This window comes from Polyodon spathula, chromosome 20 (genome assembly GCF_017654505.1).
Source record: "Polyodon spathula isolate WHYD16114869_AA chromosome 20, ASM1765450v1, whole genome shotgun sequence".
NCBI lineage: Eukaryota > Metazoa > Chordata > Actinopteri > Acipenseriformes > Polyodontidae > Polyodon > Polyodon spathula.
The window spans coordinates 25,425,875-25,448,627 of record NC_054553.1 but is presented as its reverse complement, the minus strand read 5'-3'; the positions used below and the strand labels follow the sequence as shown (position 1 = coordinate 25,448,627).

The 22,753-nt window shown below is 37.4% G+C and overlaps 1 protein-coding gene across 2 annotated transcripts in view; it reads left to right on the top strand.

Moving 5' to 3' along the window:
* The window catches only part of LOC121295476 (rho GDP-dissociation inhibitor 1-like), a 31,551-nt gene extending 15,694 nt beyond the window's left edge, over positions 1-15,857 (top strand). For both annotated transcript variants that reach the window (XM_041220116.1, XM_041220117.1), the window contains exons 2-6: positions 454-649; positions 9,265-9,351; positions 11,471-11,547; positions 11,883-11,946; positions 12,978-15,857. In XM_041220116.1, the coding sequence (XP_041076050.1) occupies positions 460-649; positions 9,265-9,351; positions 11,471-11,547; positions 11,883-11,946; positions 12,978-13,177 (618 nt within the window). In that variant the 5' untranslated portion in view covers positions 454-459 and the 3' untranslated portion in view covers positions 13,178-15,857. The remainder of the gene's footprint in view (positions 1-453; positions 650-9,264; positions 9,352-11,470; positions 11,548-11,882; positions 11,947-12,977) is intronic.
* The last annotated feature ends 6,896 nt before the right edge of the window (positions 15,858-22,753 follow it).

Sequence of the window (22,753 nt, the reverse complement as noted above, 5' to 3'; positions counted from 1 at the left end):
ACATGCTTTGCATGTTACGTGAACACTGTGATTGTGAAGTAGAATAAGCAGACTGTTAGCTAGACTTTCATTGCATGTAGAACACTGCGGAATTAGATCTATTTTTGTCTAAGGTGTTACAGTACACAAGGACTACAGTAGCTGCCCTTTTAAAGAATTATTTGATGCTAGTCTACCCTTCATCTCCGTGATAAAACTGCATATATTCCACCTAAAATTTGACAAATACTACAAAGTGCAGAACTAAAATAACCTGGTTGTATTGTTTGTATTTATGTACCCTTCTTCTGTATGCATTTCGTAACGGCCATTCTGCACCATTTGAAAACATGATTTAAACAGACTGCCAGATTTAGAACTTTGTATCATTGAGAAAGCATTTTCCTATGAGTTCAAAATAAGGTACTTCTAGAACTGGTTGACGGCTTGACTGGTCTGGTTTTCTTTTTCCAGCGGACAATGGCAGAGCACGATCCCACCCCCGAGCAGCTAGCGGCGATCGCGGCAGAGAACCAGGAAGGAGAGACCTCGGTGAATTACAAGCCGCCAGCACAGAAAACCCTGCAGGAGATCCAGCAGCTGGACCAGGATGACGAGAGCCTGCGCAAGTACAAGGAGGCCCTGCTGGGAAACGTCAACATCACAGTAGGTGAGTGAGTCCCGTATCTACAGTGGCATGGAGTCTCCGCTACACACAACCTGTTCTGGAGACCATGCGTGATCAATTCTGTCCCGTCCCAGTGATCTGCTTTCTGATCCTTTTGCAATAGGGGTGTGGGATCCAGTTTTAATCATACTGCTGAAACATGTAAGAAATTAAGCATGGTTGAACTACAACTACAACGTATTTGTAACCATAAACGTGTGTGTGTGTGTATTTTATATATATAAAAAAATTTGGTATCTATATGTCTCTAAAAAATAAAATACAAATATGGATTAGTATAGCATTGATCAGATTAAGTTTTTGATGAATATAAAACGTCTAGCACTGTACACACCTAACTCTGATACAGTCGCTTAAGGCTATTTATTAATAGCTGACATGAATGACATTGGTAATGTGTATATTTTTGAACACAAACCTGACCCTGTTGGCTGTATTTCACACATTAGCTGCAGTTTTTATATCAATTACTGAGCATCCCGCTGCTGCTGACAGTGTCTGCACATGGGTGCAAGGAACTAAAAATCAATTTGCTGCCTCCAACAGTGTGCAATTAAAGAGAACAGACAAGCTGATTAGCCTCCACACTCCCTCATTCCCTCAGCCACAGGGACATATCTTCCTTCATTGCTTCTGAGGTATTCATATGATAGTCGATGTAATGCAAGGCGCTTCTGTCCTGCGTGTCCACAGAATACCTTCTTTATGCCAAGATTATTCACTTACCTGCAGGACAGGCTGGAAATAGCGTCGTTAAAGGGAAGCTGTAAATAAGCCTAGAAAACAAGATCCAGTAGATAATGGGCCGTTAATTAAGGTTTTCACTCTCTAGATGCGTTTGGTTTTTTCTGCATCTGTTTTGCTTTACAAGGAGGAGGGGGGTTATCTTGTAACATGCTATTGTCCAGACCTGTGGTCTGTTATAATGTATAATTACAGTTCAATCACAGCAGTGTTGTTTGCTGACATTGCAATGCTATTTTGTTCAGTACTATTAGAATTATAATTGCAATTGCACTAAAGTAACAAAAACTACTACACACACGAACATGTTTACTCTATTTATTCTAAATAACCCAGCAATAATTATAAGTGCAACTACAGAAGTATACTATACACATTATTTTTCAAACAAATGGGGTCACCAAAACTGGTTGAATACAAGAATGATCGAATGACAAATAATTGTGTAATTGATTAATTAATTAACATTTTTATGAACGTTTAATTAAATGCTATGCAGGTGTCAGCATTTTCAACCATTTTAAACCATATCTACATATACACACACTTGCAGTATTTCCCAAGCAAATAACCCCTAAATAAGCAAATAATGTTTTAACATCACAAAGACTTAACTACAAAGTTAAAAAAAAAAAAAAAAAAAAAACACGCACGCACACACACACCCAAGTTTATATTGAAATTAGGGCTATCACTCAAATCATATTTTTGATCATTTAATTTATGGGCATTAGTGGATTAACTGGTAGATTCATCCGTGCACATTTTTAATAAAGGTAATGCTCTTATAGCTGCTGTCCTGCATGTAATACTACAAAATCAACAGACCCTAAAGAAATAAAAATAAAAAATAAACATAAATGCAGCCCAATGGGAATTGGGTCTTTTTAAAAGCATTTGCGATATTATTTTTAACTTAGTAAATGTCTCTCTTTTGTGTTTGTACTGTGCTGTTGATGTACCTGTGGGCACAAAGTGAATAAACTAAACCTTTTTTCTTTTCTTTTTTGTTATATTCAAAGAACAAAACAAAACCAATAATAATTAAAAACAAAACACAGCTTACATGTGTTACAGAATCTATCAAATGCAGAGATTCCAATACATTGTTATATTCACTACTGTTCATAACAAATGACTTGCCTAAGTGTGTACTGGTAAATTAAAGCCTATACATAATTTATTTACACTTCTGCGTTCTCTGAATTAATATTGGGGGGAAAAAAAAAACTTCCTTTTAAAATCGTTTTATACACCATTCACAGTTGCCCTCTAGAGCGTTCTGTTTATCATGGATGTTTGGTTTTTATTGCATTCAGTAACTCCGTCCACAGTAATTCTGAGTGTTTTCAAATTAAGCATTGAACTTGTGTTTTTGAGGTACAGCAATTTTGTTTGGCATAATTATTTACATACCATGTTTTTTTTTGGGGGGGGGGGGGGGGGGGGGGGGGGGGGGGGGGGGTTGTCCTTTTTCCTCAACCTTTTTCCTCAAAGTACTTCCAAACATGGCTTTGCCTCGTTCCTTTGTTTAGAGATGCAATTTTATTAAAATATATAACAAACGTCAGAAAAAAACGCTTTCTTACCCCGTGTGGACTGAACCATACCATGCTCACTACAGCATGAACACAGAGTGCACCAATGAAGCGCCAGATGGACTAAGAATAAAACCCGTCCCAGTCAATCTCTCTGTTGCACCAATTAGAAAAACTACTTGGAGGCAATTGCCAACCCCCTTCCCTTTTAGTATATACTCCCTTGCTGTGGCACCACAGCTGTCGGATACACGACAGATTGCTGTATATGGTGATAAATTAGTTTTAATACATTAAGAAAAAGGTGAAATTTGTCATGTGACCGGTTATACGTGTAGCATATTATTCAATGTTTAACCACTTCAGAATTTATATGTTTTTGAATGTTTGAAATTCCCATCCCTATTAATTATATGGTATAATTAGTTAGGCAGGTGTACCAAGGTTCAACTACAATTGCATTGTAATTGCAATTACAAGTTACACAATTACAATTGTAATTGACCCAAGGTCTGATAAGCACCTAATTAAGAATTCAAATAAGAACCAGCTCAACTAAGACACACAAACCAGAATGTGCCTCCCAAAGTGATGTGGACAATCAACCAATAGATCGCGGAGGTCAGCAGCTGGAAATCGATAGCCATAAGACATTTTCACTTCCAATTGATTTTTTTTTTTTTTTTTTTTTTTCTTGCGAAGGCATTAAAAGATTTTTTTTTTTTCTGGAGCAGCAGACCTGTTTTTATGTGTTGATACTTCATCCTTGGTCCCAGAGATGTAACTGCTGAAGCAGCTTTCAAGTGTGTCATAGTTGCTGCAGATTTAATACAGGAGCCTCTTAGGTATGAATGGTCCTTCAAGTAACCTTTGGTTAACAATAGCATTATAGCAATTATCTGAATAATTTTCATCATACATATTGCATATCAAATTCATGTCAAATTTATCATGCACTTAATTGGTCTCCCTCTTTGAAATAAAAAGTAATACAAATCACCAGTATTCTTGTCATTTCACTGGGAATGAAGTTTGTAAAATACATTTTGCACTGCTTCCCCACTCCCTAATTAGAGTTATTATTTTTGGCTTGGCAAAGATTCTAAGGATTTTCAGTACTTAATGAGCCAGATATTCCACTGTGGGAAAATTGCCTGTGGTTTTCCCAAAGGGGATACAATAGGCCATTATGTCCTTGTGTTTGGTTTTTTTTTTTTTTTTTTTTTTTTTTGTGCTGGAATCGTATCAGGTTCACACAATCAGATTATGTATTGGGTAAAATAAAATGGGCAAAATTGCCATTGAGTTTTATTTAGTTAATTCTACAAAAAAATAATAAATAGGTAGATTAAACTGAGTCGTGCTTATTTGTGTAATGAACACACTGACACCACGTTATTTAATGGTGGGCTGCTCTAGAATGGAGAGTTATTTTGAAACTTGATTTCAAACATCCCTGTTGGTTTCTGTCTTCGCTGTAGATAGGAAGTAATGAGTGCAAGTGGCTGTGTGTGTTGTCCTTATTAGGTTATGATCGGATCAGACTGTCACAAATTGCCTGTCAGTCTGCATGTGGGTTTCAGCAGGTGTGAAACTGCTTCTTGTGCTGCCATTTTCTCGTACAACAGGATGTTTTGTTTTTTGGCTGTTTCATTCGCTAGCTGCTCTGTGGACGATTTTTGAAAAAGCACACTGAGCTCGACAACAGCTTAAGCCAATGTGATTTAAGACCGGTTTGCAGTGACGTAGTACTTCAAATTTTCCAGGTGCTTTCAATTAAGAGCTCATTAAATGTTAACATGATGTTAACATAATGTTTGCTATTGCAAGGGGTACTGTTTGTGCAGGGTCTACAAGTTTGATTGAATTGTGCCTTAAATAACATGAAATACTATGTTTTTGGTATTTTATAGCTGATTCTTCTGCAAATTGTATTCCCCCAGTTCCAAAAACATATTTATTTAGGTTGTTTGTTTTTTTTGTTTTTTTTACACAATTTAATGAAGAGCAGAAATGCTTTTTCTTTTCTTTATCAAACTCTGAATGAAGCTTTTGCCTGTTGCAACACTAAAGACATCAGAGTGCACCAGGCAGGTTGTGAGGCACTGGATACACCATTCTAATGTAATTTGACTCAAAATGGCTGTTCTTAGGGAGACAACTTGTGAGGAAGTTTCCTTAAGGGCACTGTATCCAGATTTCAAATATAATTAACGTGAATCTAAATAAGGATTGCTTGAGAGATTAGTAACAGGTTTATATGGGACATTTCCTTCAACCGCATCGCAGATTGTTCTCTCTGGAAACATTTGGGGTACAGAAATGATAATTTGCTCATAATTAAAGACTATTTAAATATTTTGCTAGGAATTGAGACATTTAACCAAAATTAATATAAAAAAAGTTAAGTCTAAAATATATATTGTGGGTTTTAGCATATAGTATGAGTTGACCAAAGTAGTAATTATGGTACAATTATTAATGTTGATCTGTTGAAGTTGATTATGTTCACAGTGCACAAATAGCAGTCCATAAGAATATTTTTCCAACGTCATATTTTTCAATAGAAAAATGAATTTTCGGGAAAATAATTAAAAGAAAATGGAAAGAAAACATTACAAGGAAAGTAAAAATAATAAACTGCTAAACCAAAAAAGTGTGTTGGATTCGAGACAACTGAACAGCTTATACAAACTGGTCTTGTGTTTTACAGCGTTTTGTCTTAAGTTTTACTGTTATACAGTATTGCCAAAGTAATGCAAATGTATAGGACTAGTGCTGCTAATGCTGCCTGTACTATATATAGCTTGCGGTACCTTCACTTGGAGGCAGTGGATATTCACTGTTTTTAAAGGTCTAATTTGGCTCTTTGCTATATCTTCAATATAAATCCTAAATCCTCTTGTTTTTCTCTGTGTGTTGGTGACATCTCATTAGCACAAATACATTCAGCCTGGGCTGAAATCGTAGCACAATGCTTTATTGAAGCAGTCATTCCGTCAAGGTAACTTAACAATATCCACAGCTGTCTCTTTCCGAACTCCTTCAATACCGTTTTCCTGAAATTGAGTAAGTTGACAGCAGAATCTCACCTAATCTGGGATTTAGATTGGCTTGTAGAAGTCACAAATACAGTATTGATATCGGGCAACTCACATTAATGGGCAGAAAGGGCATTTCACCTGGAACTTGAAATTGTCCCCAATGTTTCACTGGCTTCTTTCAAGTCAATAACCAATCAGCTGCTTTCCCATTGACTGACATGCTTTCAGCCAGGAACATGCTTTGACCCAGAAGATACTACTAAGGTGAAATGACCCAGGGAGTATAAGTAGAAACAGCTAACCCGAGAATAAGCCATAGAAAGACTGAAGTAGTACCAGGTATCGTGATTTCAAATTCAAATACATGTGTGCTGTAACATGTTTACTTGAAGAAATAAGGAGCAGGTGCTGAGTGGAAATATATAAGACGTATGTATTTTCAGTATTTAATAACTAAAAAAGAAAATGAGTGCGGGTGACTAACCCTAAATACCTGACTGGGATAGCAAATAGTCCTGTGTAAATCCAACTAAAATTGTGTGTTCCTCTCAGAAGAGAGTGAATATTGAGCCTTTTGCACTTGTGCTCAGAAGCCGGCCATGCTGTGGCTGTGTGCTTCACTGCAGCACTGCTATTGTGTTTCCTGGAACCCTTTGCGTTGTGGGACTGAGGAGCAGCATTGTGCTGCAAGCTGCAAAGTCAAACCTTCATTATCAACTGCAGGGCCATTACTGAGAAGAGTGGCCTCAGTAGGTTTTTTTTCTTTGTTACTTTTGTCATAATGTTACAGTTTGCAGGGATTTATTGTTGGCCAGATAGCAGGACTTAAGTGGTGTGTGTGTCTGTCTATTGATCTGTCTGTGTGTGTGTGTGTGTGTGTGTGTGTGTGTGTGTATATATATATATATATATATATATATATATATATATATATATATATATATATATATATATATATATATGTGTGTGTGTGTAGTGATTTGGGCATTTGTAGATATGTATTCTATTAAATATATTATTTTGTAATACAATCCTTCTGGTCAGCCAGCACAATAAATGCATTAAAAGAAAAAAGAAAAAAAAAGCAAGTCTTGGGATCCATCAGAATCCTGTTTTTATTTAGATACAGGAGAAATATGATTTTATTAGCCTTTCAAAGATTTGAATGTTTTCCCTTTGTGGCTTTGAAGGCAGCTTCCTCTTGCTGGAATCAGGATATTTCTGTGTGCCTGATCATCGGTGGGCTTGCAGCCAAACCCCTTGGCCTGGTTTTCAGTGAAGCCAGCTTTCGTGTTCTTCCTGTAGAAATCTGCCTGACCAGTGCTCTCTGGGAACTCTGCATCATCTCGGATAGGGTGAGCGCAATTCAAATGCACTCTTAACATTGAGGCTTCCAAATCAAATTCATAGACCATGAGGTCACTGGGTGATAAAGCGTCACATGAGCACTTGCATTTTTGCAGAAGGCGTGGTTTTTAATAGTGATCTTTAATCCTTTTTAAAAGTTACAGAATCAGTGACTGCACAGTCAGGCTTACTTGTGTAAACAGCAAATGAAATTGTCTTTTTTTTTAGCATTACATGGATTATGTTCGCTTGTGTTTTATCTCATTGAATCTTTTGCCCAAACCCCCCCCAATACTATTTCGGACTAGAGGTGGCAGGTTTGTTCACACTGGGTCACACATTTAGTGCTTGTCATATGGACATTAATTGCTAGGCAAAACCTGCACTTTGCATTAGCACATGCATGAGGAGGCTGAACTACTTTGAAGAATAACAAAGGGCTTGTCAACAACCTTCCTGGTGTTGCATTGCAAGACTCACTTCAGTTTACTGTACTTTTTATGGCTGCATTACTACAGGTTGAGAACGTCTGATCTAACATGCAGCAGTAATTAGCTGAAGAAACTAACAATTTATAAGTACAGTACTAAAGGTTTAGTCTTGCTGTCAGTTTGAAAGAAACCATTCTACTTGTTTATGTACTGTAACTACAATACACTGCTTCGATTTCAAACCTATAACGTGTCTGTGGAGTGGGGAAGAGAGGCAGTTGGACTCATTAGGTGCCGCATGTGCAAGCCATGTGTACAGTAGGTTTTGCTAAGATCAGATTACACAAATGCTCCCGTGAAATAGGCCATAAAAGGCAGAGTTGGTGTTACAATCTTGTTTCTTTTGATTGTTTTGATAACAAAATCAGATCAAGTGACTGCACTGAAATAGCATGTGCCCATGTGTGCCAGCAAGCCTTCATCTGAGCACAGTTTTAATGTGATTTTCACAAGCTGAGATACTGATGAGAACCAGGAACGCATTGTATTCCATACTGTCACATCCTTATCTTGCTGTAGCTTACTTTGAAAAGCTTCAGTTCTGTAGTGAATATCAGGTGAACTTCAATCGGAAACTCTTCAAGCTGATCTGAGGCAGTGATCAGTAACATTTTAACTGGACTGCTATACTGCCTTTTCATTCTGCAACCACCCCACCCTCAATAGGACCCCCCACACACATAGGAGAACTGGTGATTTGTTATATGGCGCTCCAGTTATTGAAAGTGGTTTGGGTTTTGCAAGCTGCAGTCAACTTGGGCGATGACAGTACATTCCTATTTGAAGCTCAAATGAAGTGTGCAATATTCTCTTGTCGTGAGAACAGCATCTAGCCAGTGCGAGCTGAGGTCAGGAGGGTAGCTCTGTTGGCAGTGTAAAGAAATCACAATAGGGGTGTGAGTGAGTGCTTCTGACATTTACAATCCGTCATGCACAGTGGCAGGGTTCTCTGTTCTTGGACCTCTTTTGACTACAATGAGGGAGTGGTCTGTCTTCTGTTACTCACAGCAGATAGTGGGTGCTTTCACTTTAACACCCAGTGTTGAGGAGCCACTTATGCAAGTGATATGAAACATTCTTTTTTTTATTATTATTATTATTATTATTATTATTATTATTATTATTATTATTATTATTATTTTATTTTATTTTTTCTTAATTTGGAATCTGCAATTATTTTTCTAATTTTTCCAATCCAAGCCCAATCCTTTTATTTCAACCCGGTTCACCATTCCACCCCCACGCTGACTCGGGAGAGACCAAGACGGACACACGTGTTCTCTGAAACGTGTGCCGCCAGCTGTCTGCTTCTTTTCACTCTGTAGGACCGCCATACAGCCAACTCAGAGATGCAGCGTCGGAGGACCGAGCAGCTATGGGCTGCTACAGGGAAATTCTTTGTGTGTTTCTAAGAGTTCTTGTTGTTTTTCCAGCTGACCCCAATGCCCCAAATGTACAAGTGACAAAGCTAACGTTGATGTGTGAAACTGCTCCTCTGCCTCTAACCCTGGACCTGACAGGTAAGCAAATACAGAACACATTTACAGTTGAGATCTGAACAGATATGTCTGTGTTTGAAGAAAAATATCTTGGATCTGATACTTGAATACAAATAAATGTAACTTAATGTAACAGACTGCTTTGATTACAATGACCAGACACACATCGATCACAGATTAGTTAGGTTTCTATGACAGACAGTGATCACAGACTATTTCATGTTTTTGTATGATAAAGATCGAACACTTTGAGATACCGGCTTTCTCCACAACTGTGCTTGATGATTCTGTTTTAAATGTGACAATCAGAAATTAACTTTTTTTGGCAGTAGTTTTTATTATTTTTTTAAATAGTATTTGAGAATAAGAACCAGGCCTTTTAACAGCCCTCATTAGTCTCCTACATTTGTGACTTAAACCAGTCAAAGAGAACTGCAGCCCCCCTCACATCCCCGTGGCAAAATAAAGTAAAGGCCTGGTGAAACAGTGGAAACAATAAATGCTAGTCATTGCTTTTCAGTGCGGTTTCCTAGTGCCTTTCAGGGAATTCTTTCTATCTGAAAAAGTCCTTTTCAATAAAAATCTATATTAGATGCTACAGCTTAAAGAAACACCACACATGTTGTCTATTGTATAATTGTCAGAGCATATGCTTAATTTGCTGAGGATTTCTTCATGCTGCTGGGAGTCTGCCCAGAGCACACAGGGCATGCATTAGCACCTGCCTGTCCACTATTTAATCCTGCAACCACCAGATGTCGGCTGACAGATTTCGGGCATTAAATTAAACTGGTAATTAAGCTGAATCTTAATCTCCGTAACCAGTGCATTTGCATGTATAATCTTCATTAGCCAAACCTGAGCTGTAGTTTGTCATTTCAGGCCTTACTGTCCGTTAACACCACAATGCACACTTGCTAATTTACTTGTGTCACTTATGTTTTCAAAATGTGATGATTGTGCATTAAAGTGTGAATTATACATTGGTCTTTGGGCTAAATCTAAATAGGCTCAGGTGTGACTAGTTTAGATCATACTTTAGCTGCAATGCAATGGTATCTGTTACCCTGATTTCTATGAAATAGCTTTGTTATGCCTGCACTCTGTCAAACATGACATTTGATAGCTGTAGACTAAATAGTGGATTAGTATGTCATTGTATTGAGCCCTGGCACAACATTTAAATGTCTCAACATTCATGGGAGTGCTGTCTTAGAAAAGTCAACATGCTGACATGTAGGTGTGCTCTATCTTCACAACAGTCTGAAGACATTTTCAGAAATTGCAGTATTTACCCTAATTATTGGTGTATTTATATTAATTCTAATAAAGATAAACACTGTTTTGAGGTTTGGTTAACACGGTTATTAAAATGGGATTATTAAAACTCCTAGTCAAAGGGCATTTGTATGTTATTGATTTGTTGAGGATTTTGTCGTCTTTCTCAACAACATGCAGTGCAGGAGAAACAAGCTGCTCCTAGATCCTGTTCATTGTACTCACTCTGATTTATGTATTGTGGGAGAAGGCTGCTAATTATTTTTTTCTCTACCTCACTTTATAATGTCCTTGCCAACTCTTCATTATACAAACACCCAGTTAAAGAATGCTGGTCAATCGGCCAATTGTCTACGACGTTTACAGATCATTCCTCTTCAAATCCCCCGCAAGCATTTCCCCAGATCCAAAAATCTGCACAATGATTTTAACTTGGAACAGGGACAGTTTTGAGACTAAACTTCTGTTAGTTTATTTAATTGTTTAAGCTATTAATGCAAGCTTCGACCAACGTACACGGCAACTCTTAAGCTACTAAAACTGCCTAGTAAGCTCGCTCTAATGTCAATTTATCGGCTAAAAAAATTAACTCTTTGGAAGAACTGTAAACATTATAGAAATGGATTTCTGTAAAATGTGACTTCATGCAGCCTTGTTTTAAAGCAAGCGGAAAAAGGAATCCAATAATGGATTGTTTAAACTAGCAAGGCGCTGCAGTAATTGAACTGTTTCTTTTCTTAGGTTATGCACTTTAGTATGTGGATTCCTTGTAGGTCATAATGGAGCGCAGGTGCTGACTCCTGGGAGGTAAAAGATAAAGTTGAGTTCTTGGAGCTTCTCAATGAAGTGTCTGTGTTTGCAGGTGATCTGGAAGGCTTTAAGAAGCAGTCGTTCGTCCTGAAGGAGGGAGTGGAGTACAAGATTAAAATCAGTTTTAAGGTAAGGAAGTGGCCAGTGCCCTTCCATTGCAATCTTTGCACCCAGTTTTTCGGTACAGTTCGGAACGCATCATTAATTAATCATTAATTATCCACATTTCAGTCCTTCATCACTAATTTCTACTTGCTAGTTCACAAGCTCAGTGGTTGGGGATAATTAGAAGTGATATATCCCATGTCTTCATATTCGGTTACACACAATAACTTTTAAGTTTCATTAAATATATGTACAAATGTAAGTCTGACATGCATATGGACAGGAAAATCTGTATGTCCCTAGATTTGTACAGTAAACTAGAGCTAAAGAATATACACCCAATGTATGTTTCTTTACAGGTTAACAGAGATATTGTCTCAGGCTTGAAGTACGTCCAACAGACCTACAGGAAAGGAGTTAAGAGTGAGTGCCTCTTACGTTGTCTCTGTCACACCCTATACACAAAGCTTTAACTAATGAGTTACTTAAGTGTTTTTGTATTGATTTTATAAGAAACCTTGAATTTGATTAATAGGTTGTAGGTTTTTAACAGTCTACAAAAGCTGCATCCAAAAACCTAAATCCATCAAAGTGCAGTTATGTTTTATTATAACTTGCGTTTTTTTGTTTTTTGTTTTAAACTTTGTCCTCCAGGATCTAACCATTGAGACCTTTTTGGGGATAGCAGGCACACAATCTTGTTTTCTTAAAATTTTACCATTTATTGTCAGCTAAAAACCAGAAACTACCAACATGCACGTTTTTATTGAAAGGATCGTCCATATCTACACAGCCTCAACTTTAGTAGAGTTTGGCTTCCTGTTCAGCAGAATCTACCCTGCACTTATAACTTTCTCATCCGTTTGTGTGTTTTGGCAACAAAGAAAAATACTATCTCAGTCCATTCTCACTCAGCAGTCTGTCCCAGTTCTTTTTAAGTAAGCAAACAAGACTTTCCAACAGTAGCTCATTTCTGAAAGATAAATAAATGTTGATACTTCAGTGCTTCGAGCCAATTTTTCCTTTGCTTGGATTTTAGTGTGTAAATGTAGATTTCTGATTTACTCTTGTATGGGTTTCAGTAGGGAGTGGTTGTAATATAAGTATTTCAGTTTATACCACGCTGTAATTTGAAGGAGTCTTAGAGCTCTGTGAACTGTACCAGCTGCTGTTTCCTGTACTCTCTTTCCCATTTTGAGTTCCAAATACTTTACATGAGGCAAAGCAAGTTTGTGCTGCTGTAAAAATTCAGATGAAATGTTGTTTCTTTCAAATTAGTGGGTGTAATATGTTGAACGCAATTCCAGCTGAGAAATGTCTCCTGCAATAAAATTCCTCACCAAGTTACTGAAAAGCAGAAGAGGAACCCTGTTCTGTCTGCAGTTTAATATGTGCAGTATGTTTGTCCTAGCTCTAATGTAGTGCTACATCTTTTGTATTCCGCTTTGATGCAGTTGACAAGACGGATTACATGGTGGGCAGCTACGGGCCGCGCCCCGAAGAGTACGAGTTCCTGACACCACTGGAGGAAGCGCCCAAGGGCATGCTGGCCAGGGGCACCTACAACATCAAATCGAAATTCACAGACGACGACAAACACGACCATCTGTCCTGGGAATGGAACCTCAACATCAAGAAGGAGTGGAAGGATTAATCCGGCCAGCAGCATCACCCTCACATTAGGAGAGGCTGAATCAGCAGCTATACAGTACACCACCTTCGACTACTACACCCCCTACTGTACCAAAGTGATACCACAACTTTTCCTTTGTTTACAAAAGAACAGCATCACCATCCAAAAGAACAAATTTGTACTGCAGAGTAAGAACATCGTAGCTGGCGAGAGAAACACAAGTTGTGAAATCCAGTATTTGTTTATTAAGAAAATGTTGGCATGCTATTTGTGTTCGTCGCCCTTCGTTGTTTTTATCCCCACACCCCGTTTTTTTTTTGTTGTTGTTTTGTTTTATTTAGGTTCTGTTTTACCGAAAGCTGCCTTTTGAAGTTATCTGTTAAAGAACCATGAGAGAAGTATTAGATCTGTACCCACCCACCCCCCCCCCCCCCCCCCCCCACCCCACCCCCCCCATTCCTAAGAGAAGGAAAAGGCTTTTCCATACTGCTAGGCAAACAGTATCAAATTGAAAGACTTAGTAGTTTCATACACATGTATATTGAGCATTGAGACTGCATTTATTTGTGTACACTGATGTTGTTTTTATTTTCTTTACCTGCTGTTCCAGTGAGATTGGGACCCAGTCCTATCTTTTCTGTAGCTGGTAAGCTGATGTAAATACAGTGTTCTATTTGAAGTTTGCCTTGCAATTCTGCAGGATGTTTTTCTCTCTCTTTTTAAAATACGGTCCCAGTCTGATGTCAACAAGTGTGTGTGTATGTATGATGTGTGTGTGTGTGTATGTATGTGTATATATATATATATATATATACACACACACACACACACACACACACACACACACACGCACATATATATGTGTGTGTGTACAGTTAGATTTAGAGGCAGTTTTCTTAAAATAATCCAATTAACCCAATTTAATTTTTTTAACCATGTTGCCTTAATGTTAATGATGATTACTGCAGAAATAATAATAATCCTGTAGACTACTCACATGTATTTAGTTTCCTGTTGATCTGACTGCAAATTAAGTTTTTCAGGTGGAGTAAAGGGACTCTGTCCTTGCTCAGTACAGTACCAGCCCAAATTGAGTAGCTAATATGCAGTATTGTGGAGCCTGTTATAGTCCATTTAGTCTGTTAGAGTTTATATAATTATGTGATAAGAAAGAGATTAATGGGAGAGACTTTGTTCCTTGCTTTTGAGAGCTGATAATTCTACAAAAGTCAACCATGTCACCTGAATGTATTGTATTCATTTATTAGCTGCTTAATGTGGGCTGACACCCGGTAACGTGTTAATTAAAGAGAGTGCAAGAGGAGATCACTACTGGTGGGTGCCACATTTCTGAGCCGGCCTTTGACCTGTTGGTAAAAGTCACTCTGCTGAGCTGGAGTACAACGCCTAAGGTCTTTTTTGGGGGAGGGTGTTTTCTTGAAGGAACTGCGTACAGAATAACATCTTGAAGCTGATGTGACAAAGCCCCAGTTACTCTGCTTTCCTCATACTAAGGAGGGGGAAATTAAGATGTGCCAGTCATTGCACTGTTACCTGTAATAGAAAAGTAAGGATGCAAAGTAGGCTGTTTGGACTGAAATCTTCCAAACTGAAGTTACAAATACTCCATGCAGGGCCTTTTGAAGATGTTCCTTTGAAACCTAGTGTTGTATAGAATGGAGCAGAAAAAATATATAGTATAGTAACATTTGTGTAAATGAATGTGCCTGCTTCATTTTATATGTCTACTTTCTCATCAAATAAACAGTATCCCTTTTTTTAAAAAATTATTTTCAAACTCCTCTGCGCCTTTGAAAGGCCATGCCTCCAGATTTCAGACATGGGAATTGGATTAGTTCAAATTCACCAAAGGGGCTTACTGTCTTTGATCAGACTAATACAGAGTACTATAGCGGGGGATAAAGATGCCTTACATGAGTTAAGACCTATTGTTCAATGAAACAAACACCAACACTTGCCTCTTGTGAATCAGTGTTTGACACAGAGAATCTAGGACAACTTCCTTGCACTCCTCCCGTAATAGCAGTGTCCTTAATTTCTGTAGCTCACTTAAAGGCTTTGAAATATGACACAAAAACTACAGTGCCACCACCAGAGCCAGCAAAAAGTCAAAAAGGAAAAATGTTCTTGTAGCCTATGGCAACTTTTGGAGCCCAATTCGATTTAACGTTCTGATAGGAAATGAGAGAAACTAAGTGAATATGCAGTGCAATTGCATCTCATTTAAAGGATTTCTTCACATTTTAGTTTATTTCACAAACTCTTAACCCTCCAGCTAAAATGTGAATTGAATTTAGGGTTATCCAGTGTGTAGTCAAGCAGTAAAATACCAGACAGGGGTCATGGCTATTGAAAGGGTTAGGTGTCAAGGCAACTAGATATGGGGCTTTTCTGGCCCCGATTCAGTAACAGTGTTTGTGATTGTCTGGGTACATGTCGGCAAGTGTCATAGCTAGTAGAAATGGGACCAATCGAGTGGTTACTTGTAGCTGTGTAATGTTATTTACCCATAAACCCTTTTATATTTTTCCTTTTTAAAAAAAAAAAAAAAAAAAAAGAGAATGATTTATTTTTTTTGTCTGTCTGTTTTTGCTACTTATTCTGTGTAGCCTGGATAACAGTTTCCAGACTTTTCATTTGATTTCAATAAAGTGTCCAGACTGGATCCATTATAAATCTACCGTAGAGTTTTATTTGTATGTTTGTAAATTTGTGTCTTTTGGGAGTAGGGGGGAGATATAAGTAAGAGGTTCGAGTGGGACACAAGTGAAAGGAGTTTAGTTTTTGACTTTGCTCTCTCTGTATAACCTTGGTCTGGATGAACCTAACCAATACCTTTCAATGGAACTGTAATGCATCACAAACAAATAATTTGTTAGCCTCCTGAAATAGGAACCCCTTACTCTTAGTGTGCTGTTAATTTGTGCTAATTCCACATGATCCCTTTATTGCATATGTGTAGGGCTGCTATACTGTGAATTACAGTTTTACTGTTTGTCCTTCATCACTAAAACTGATCGCAGATTAAAAAAAACAAACAGATTTCAACAATAAAAAATAAAGCTATTGTTTAGAAGACACGGCTCGTTTTCAAGAGTTCTGTTTATAAAACAGTTCAACTCTTTCTCATTTCACAAGGATTCTGTTTATTTCATATTCATTTTGCAATGACATTGAAACATTATAAACAAAATCCCATGACACATAACCTGACAATTGTATACCAATTGACAACCACACATCATCCTTAGACAATATACTGTCCATGCTGCCACTCCCCCATGATGAGATCATTCTATAAACATTCAAAGGGCTACATACCTTGGAACAGAACAATTAGATGCAAAATAGCAGCAGGAAAATACTCTTAATTTTGAATTCTTTTTTATTAGTTTAAAAATAATTCAGAAAATATACAGCCTGAACAGAAGGAGATGTTCTAAGTATACCCATAATACCTGGGCAAACTGCGGGCAAACTATCCATTCTGTGGTAATGTAGTAGGCAATTTGTCCATTGTGGAAAAGAACACAGGATAGATTATGATACTGCACGACTAAAGGACCCTCCACAGCGTGCTAGTTTATCCAGATGTGGACCGCTGTCCACTGGGACCCAGTCCTTCTCAGTTACACCCTGTTCAGAGGGGTTTGGTAAATGTTTATTCCCTCATTAAAAGGAAAGCAGTTTCCTAGGCTTGCACAGGACAAAAACCATAAGCTGTTTTAAAAAGTAGATGCTATTGAATTATCTGTATGCAGGCTTACAACGGTTGCTCAAGAAAACTTCTAGAAGTGTTACGTACGTTGAATCCGCTCACGATTCAGTAAAGACAAAAAGCATATCCTGGTTAAACTACCGTGCAAAAAGTATAAAAATACATGTGTTCCATAGCATGTGTTTTCCACACTACACTTGTGAGACTTGCATAGCAAATAGAACTTGACAGCAAAGGTTTATGGAATTATTGCACTAGCTGTAGATGTAAACCTTCCATATCTGAAAGTGAAAATGCCAGTCAGACAAATATAACTGGTCGAATACATGCTGCAATAATAGCAGTGTCAAGTAGAAGGAGCTCTAACCCTGACACCATTCTAGATTTGTCTAAAAGCTACAATATGCTCTGTTGTTCCAGTTGTAATAATATGATGCCAGGTGAAAGCTATTCTGTTTGTGTGGCGGTAGATCGTTAGCAGGTTTCAATTAGCAGACGAAATGGCAAATACTAGTCGGTGCATATACTAGGATTATACACTGCTGGCCACCTGTCTTTCTGATTGGATATGGCATTGGGAACAGAAAGTTTGAGGAGCATGACAGATTCCATCTTCCATGGACACACGAATCCCCAGATCTCGATTTAATTGAGCATGTTTGGGATGAAATTGAACACTGCATTCATCTTAACTATCCTTTACCTACACTGGTACCTCTTTGCACGGATTTTGTGATATATTAATGACTGAAGGGATTAACATCCTTTGAAACATTGTGTTAGGGCCATGATCTGGACAAACAGTGGCCCATCCCAATATTAGCATGAACAGGTCCTAATAAAGTGGCCAGTGTATACCAAACAGGCATAAATGCATTTTCTCATCTCACAAATAAAATGTCCCCTGGAATGTTCTCCTTTTTCAAGGAATGCAGTACAACTGGGGCTGGGGGGTTTGAAATATATAATAATATATTATTATATATACTATGATATATTTTTGGATTACTTTTTCCTATCAAGGCACTTATAAAATATTAATTTAAGCTTGTTTGCCAACAGGTTCCCCGACATGTGTTTTGAATATCAAATAAGCAAACACGTATTTCAGATTCAATATGCATACGCAAATGGAGTAAAGGTTTTTTTTAATGTAAATCATTTTGGTTTGGTGAATGGTGCATAATGAGAATACAATTACTGTAGCCGACACCCAGCCGACAGATTTCGTATTGCAGTACGCCTGGAGAATTAATTTCTTTCTGTAAGGAACATGATGAAATTTTAAAAAGCACAAAATCATTTGAACCATTAGCGTCAGAGTCAGAGTTGGATCGTTTGATGCAACAACCATGAAATCTCTTGAATTAGAATTTGAATTTGAGAATGAGCCACAGGTGATTGTTTAATCCACAGTCTAATCCACTGCAATTGTTGAGCAGTCAGTGTACCTGTGTGCTTGTACCGCTCCTTACAACCTTTGCCATAAACAGCTATGTCAATCTGTTTGACGAGATCCTTAACTTTAGCAACCAAATACCTCAGATAACTCTCCATATATTATTCAAATCCAGTAACTAGCTGCATAAGGATTATAGAGATTTTGAAGTTTTTGTGGGCGTTATTTAAGATCATCTTTGAAATGTCCACTCAAATTTGAAGTGAAATATGAATTGAAAAAATTTGAAATATGAATTGCATACCGTGGAACAGAATAATAAATCCAAAAAAAAAAAAAAACGGCAAAAAAATACTCTTTTACTTTTGAATAATTTGTATTAGTTTTAAATAAATATACTTTAGAAAATATGCAGTATGAACAAGAAGGAAAACAAGAGCTGTGAACAATTTGTTCTTAAGAGTGTCACATTATATTCAGATGAAATCATCAAATACAAACACATTCTACCTATGCAAACTGCCCATTCTGTGGTAATGCAGTCAATTTGTCAGTGGTGGAAAATCTCGTCTTATAAATACATAGACACATCCAGTACTTTTTAAAAAATATTTTTTTACAGCATCATCCAGTGTTATAGGTCTAGGAATCAAAGGTCATTCCAACATTGAGGTCATTGATAAAGACTTCTAGTTGAAAGAAGAGGCAACCGAGACAACAGTGTTCAGATTGTGGCTTGAGAATGGATAGCCCCAGGTCAAAAACCATTAAAGCCAATGCAAAACACATCGTTTCCACTCAACTAGCCCCCAGGTGACTGCTCTGATAATTACGTTTTTTATAGTACAGTATATGTGAGGAGCTGGTCGTGTTCACAGCATTTAGAACCTTGTTAAACTGGGGATGGTAACTGAACAGGAACCATTTGAATCAGGATAACAGGAAGCAGAAGAAAAAAATGCTGCTGGCAATGCTGATGAGCTCATTATAACTTTGCAAATGCATTAGTCTTGCAGCAGGGCCAAAGTCAATTTCAGCATAACTGAGCCTTAGATTACGGGCAAATGAAGGCTAACATATCAGATAAAGTTCAAACCACACTTCTTTTATTAAAGAATGCTGTTTTACAAGAGGCTTCAGATAAGGATGTTTCAAACCATAGATTAGAATCATTGACTGTGTAATTAGGATGGAGAGTGAGAGAGCTGGTCTGAGAGCCTGCTGAAACAAAAAACTTTGTAGATGTCATTAAGCAAGATTTGTTTAACACAGCCCTTGTTTTGGAATTAGTGGAACATCTAAAAATGATCATGTGAAAAAGACAACAGTTGATTTCCAGTGAATCACGTTGAGATAAGTAAAATTAATTAACAAGAATGAAGAAACACGCACATTCTAAATAATATAACCCTGTATTGCATATAGTTTTTTAAAAATCTTGGTGCTTTTTAATTTGGTAATTAAAATTGTCATTTCTTTCCTAAATTAAGGTCCCACAATCCCAACACTGATCTAGATTTGCTACAGTTTAGTCCTCAGCACACTAAATCTACAAAGGACTTGTTTACATTCCAGTTACATGCAGATTTAGCTTGCATTCAAGAAGACCACAAATAATCATTTTACAGGATATTGCTGCATAGCATTTACACCTGTAATCATGTTATGGGGCTGCTTCCCTGCTGTGTTCTTGGGAACCTCACAGCCAGTCTGTGAATGAAAGGGATGTTGTATTAAGTGGGGTAGATTTGCATACCATGTGGATGTTTTGCATGAGGATCACTGACTGAAGCGTTATTTGCATTCTGACATGATACCAGTGCAGAAATTTAACTAGACAAACACAGAACTCAATTTGCACTCCATCTGGTGGATATATGCCACTTCTGCTTGTGCTGGCCTGTGGGCACAAAGTGAATGAACTAAACCAAACTAAACTAAACTAAACTGCAGATGCTTAAAATGAGTCTTATACTGTGCAGTTCTCATTTCAAGCACTTAAACTTTGAATTAATTTTTTGGAGCTCTTTGTTTGAATGCCCCACTTGTTGGAAGGCAGCTGAGCAGCACTTCACATAAATACATATTAATAAAGAGATCTGTAACAAATTAGAACAGAGTAGCCAAACACGGTCGGCATGGTAACGGCTATGTTTTCTCCGGCTTTCTCATTTTGAAGGCTCCTATAAATATACGGAGCTGCCTCCATTCTCCGGGTAGCGTGGGAGGTTGCCACCATTCATTAGCACTGCTGCGTCAATCTGGTGTAAGAAAGCAGAGGTTAAAAATGAAATTGGTATAAACTAGGTTTAAATGCGGATACAATGTACACAGGCAGATATACTCTAATTTGCCTGCATGACAGAGAAAAGAGGACAAGTAATGTAACATGGCAAATGATTTCTCTGGAAACCACATGAGAAGATGTACTGCGTGTGCTATCTAATTTAGAAGGTTCTGTTTTAAACAAAAAACTACATTGTCATTCTAAATGACAGTGATCAGAATCAGTGTGCATGCACAGTGTGTAAAAATGTTTAAGTGGGAAGTGAGCAATACAGACAGAGAGACAGACAACGAATAACTTGTGTTAAGGAACGTTCGACAGATTCGGGTGCTCTAAATACATTTCAATTTACCTCAACTTTTACACTAGGCAGGATGCAAGCTTTTCCAGTAGCTCCTAACTGTAAACCAGCCTGTTGTGAATTAAAGGTTGTCTCTTTATTTCTCTCCCCTACATTGCTTCCTTTTTCACTGGTGTACCTGGACAGTTACTTTCACCAGAGAAACCCCAGAGCTTGTCCAGTCTGCCCAAATACTGTTCCAGCGAAATGTACTTGAAATCCCATTACTTTCACAGTTAAACCCCTTTGTGCGTTACTTTTCGTGTTAGTTTAACTGTGAGCTTTGTCCCCTCTCTTTGATAAAGAGCTAATGTTTACTCACAGTGAACCATTCACTTTAAACAAATACAAAATAGAAAAATAGAATGGAGATCACGGTGTCACATGCTTTGTTTCTGGGATCAATAAAGATATTTACATGGCAAATCATGGCGAGTTGCAATACAGTTAGGGAAAACTATAGACAGCTGAAGAGAAAAATAGTTGTTTCCAGTGATATGTTAAGTCTGGGAAACAAAATAAATGAATGAGACACAGAAAGCTATCTAATTAACTAAACCAGAGTGTATAAAAGAGTCTGAATATAAACAAATCAAATATATTTTTAAAGGACAGGAAATCTCTTTGATTTGTAGAAATGTAAATATAATGTTTACCTTGATACCTTGCAATTACTATACTGTGAATAGGTAGATAATAAACCACTATAAAACTAATTATCAAAGGTTGAATTATCTTACTAGAAAAAATAGAGATGCAAAGCCATGTCTTTTTATGAGTTTATAAATAGGTTACTGCTATTAATATTAATGAAAATGTTTTTTAAAAAGTTTGTTAAATGTTAGCACACTGCCAGAAAGAACCCAGTAGAGCTGGTTTATGTGCCAAGGGAGTGAGAATTAGTCCACACTCACTTCTGATTATAGTGTAGATACTGTATCATAGAACAAAAGTTCTGTGAGGTTTGAAAATCCTGTAATAAAGTGACAAGTCATCAGTGGCAAGCCAATCAGACTGTGCCATATCAAGAGGTCTAAGAGCGATTCCTCTTTCATCATAGTCGGCAGAGGTTGCAAAGTAAAGCACTAAAAGTCGTTATACCCGTTTTTTAAAAGGTGTAGTATGAAAGAATGTGGTTTTTAAATTGGTACAGTGTCAGAAATGCCCTGAAGACAACAGCTTAATTGAAAAATAGATGAAGCTGTTCTAGGAAGTGAAAAGACCAGGCTGTGCAAAAAGTTTGATGCAGTTAAAGCATTTCAGAACTGCCCTTTAAAGTGGTATATAAATATAAATGTATAGTCAAGTGCTCCAAACATTAAAAGCATGGTGAGATTATTAAAAATGGGAAAATAAATGATGGTTAACTGTATTCTTAATTTCAAACAATCAAATTCCTAAGTATAACTACAGGAAACAACACAGTTTTACTGAAGTGTACAATCTAAACAATGTGTGTGAAAGGGAACCGAAACTGTCAATTTTACTAAAACTAGTAATTAAGAGGCACTCAATCAAATGTGTGGTCTGTCAGAAAGTGTCCGGTCTGGACCTATAACAGCACTCTCAATTTTGTGTTTTCCTGTCTCAGCCCCCCTCTCCCACTGCTTTCACAATTCTTCCACAAACACAAATCCTATCCTAATCCTAATTCTTCCACAAACACAAAGCCTTAATTGTGAACTACATTTAGTGTTATTCAAATATTGATGCAAATAGTAAAAAAGAGACTTCAAAAAGTGAGTGCGCTGTGGCTTTATTGCTGACAGGAGGCAATTTTATCAACCCAGGGCAAATGGTTTTCCACTATAAGATGAAAACTACAGCCAACA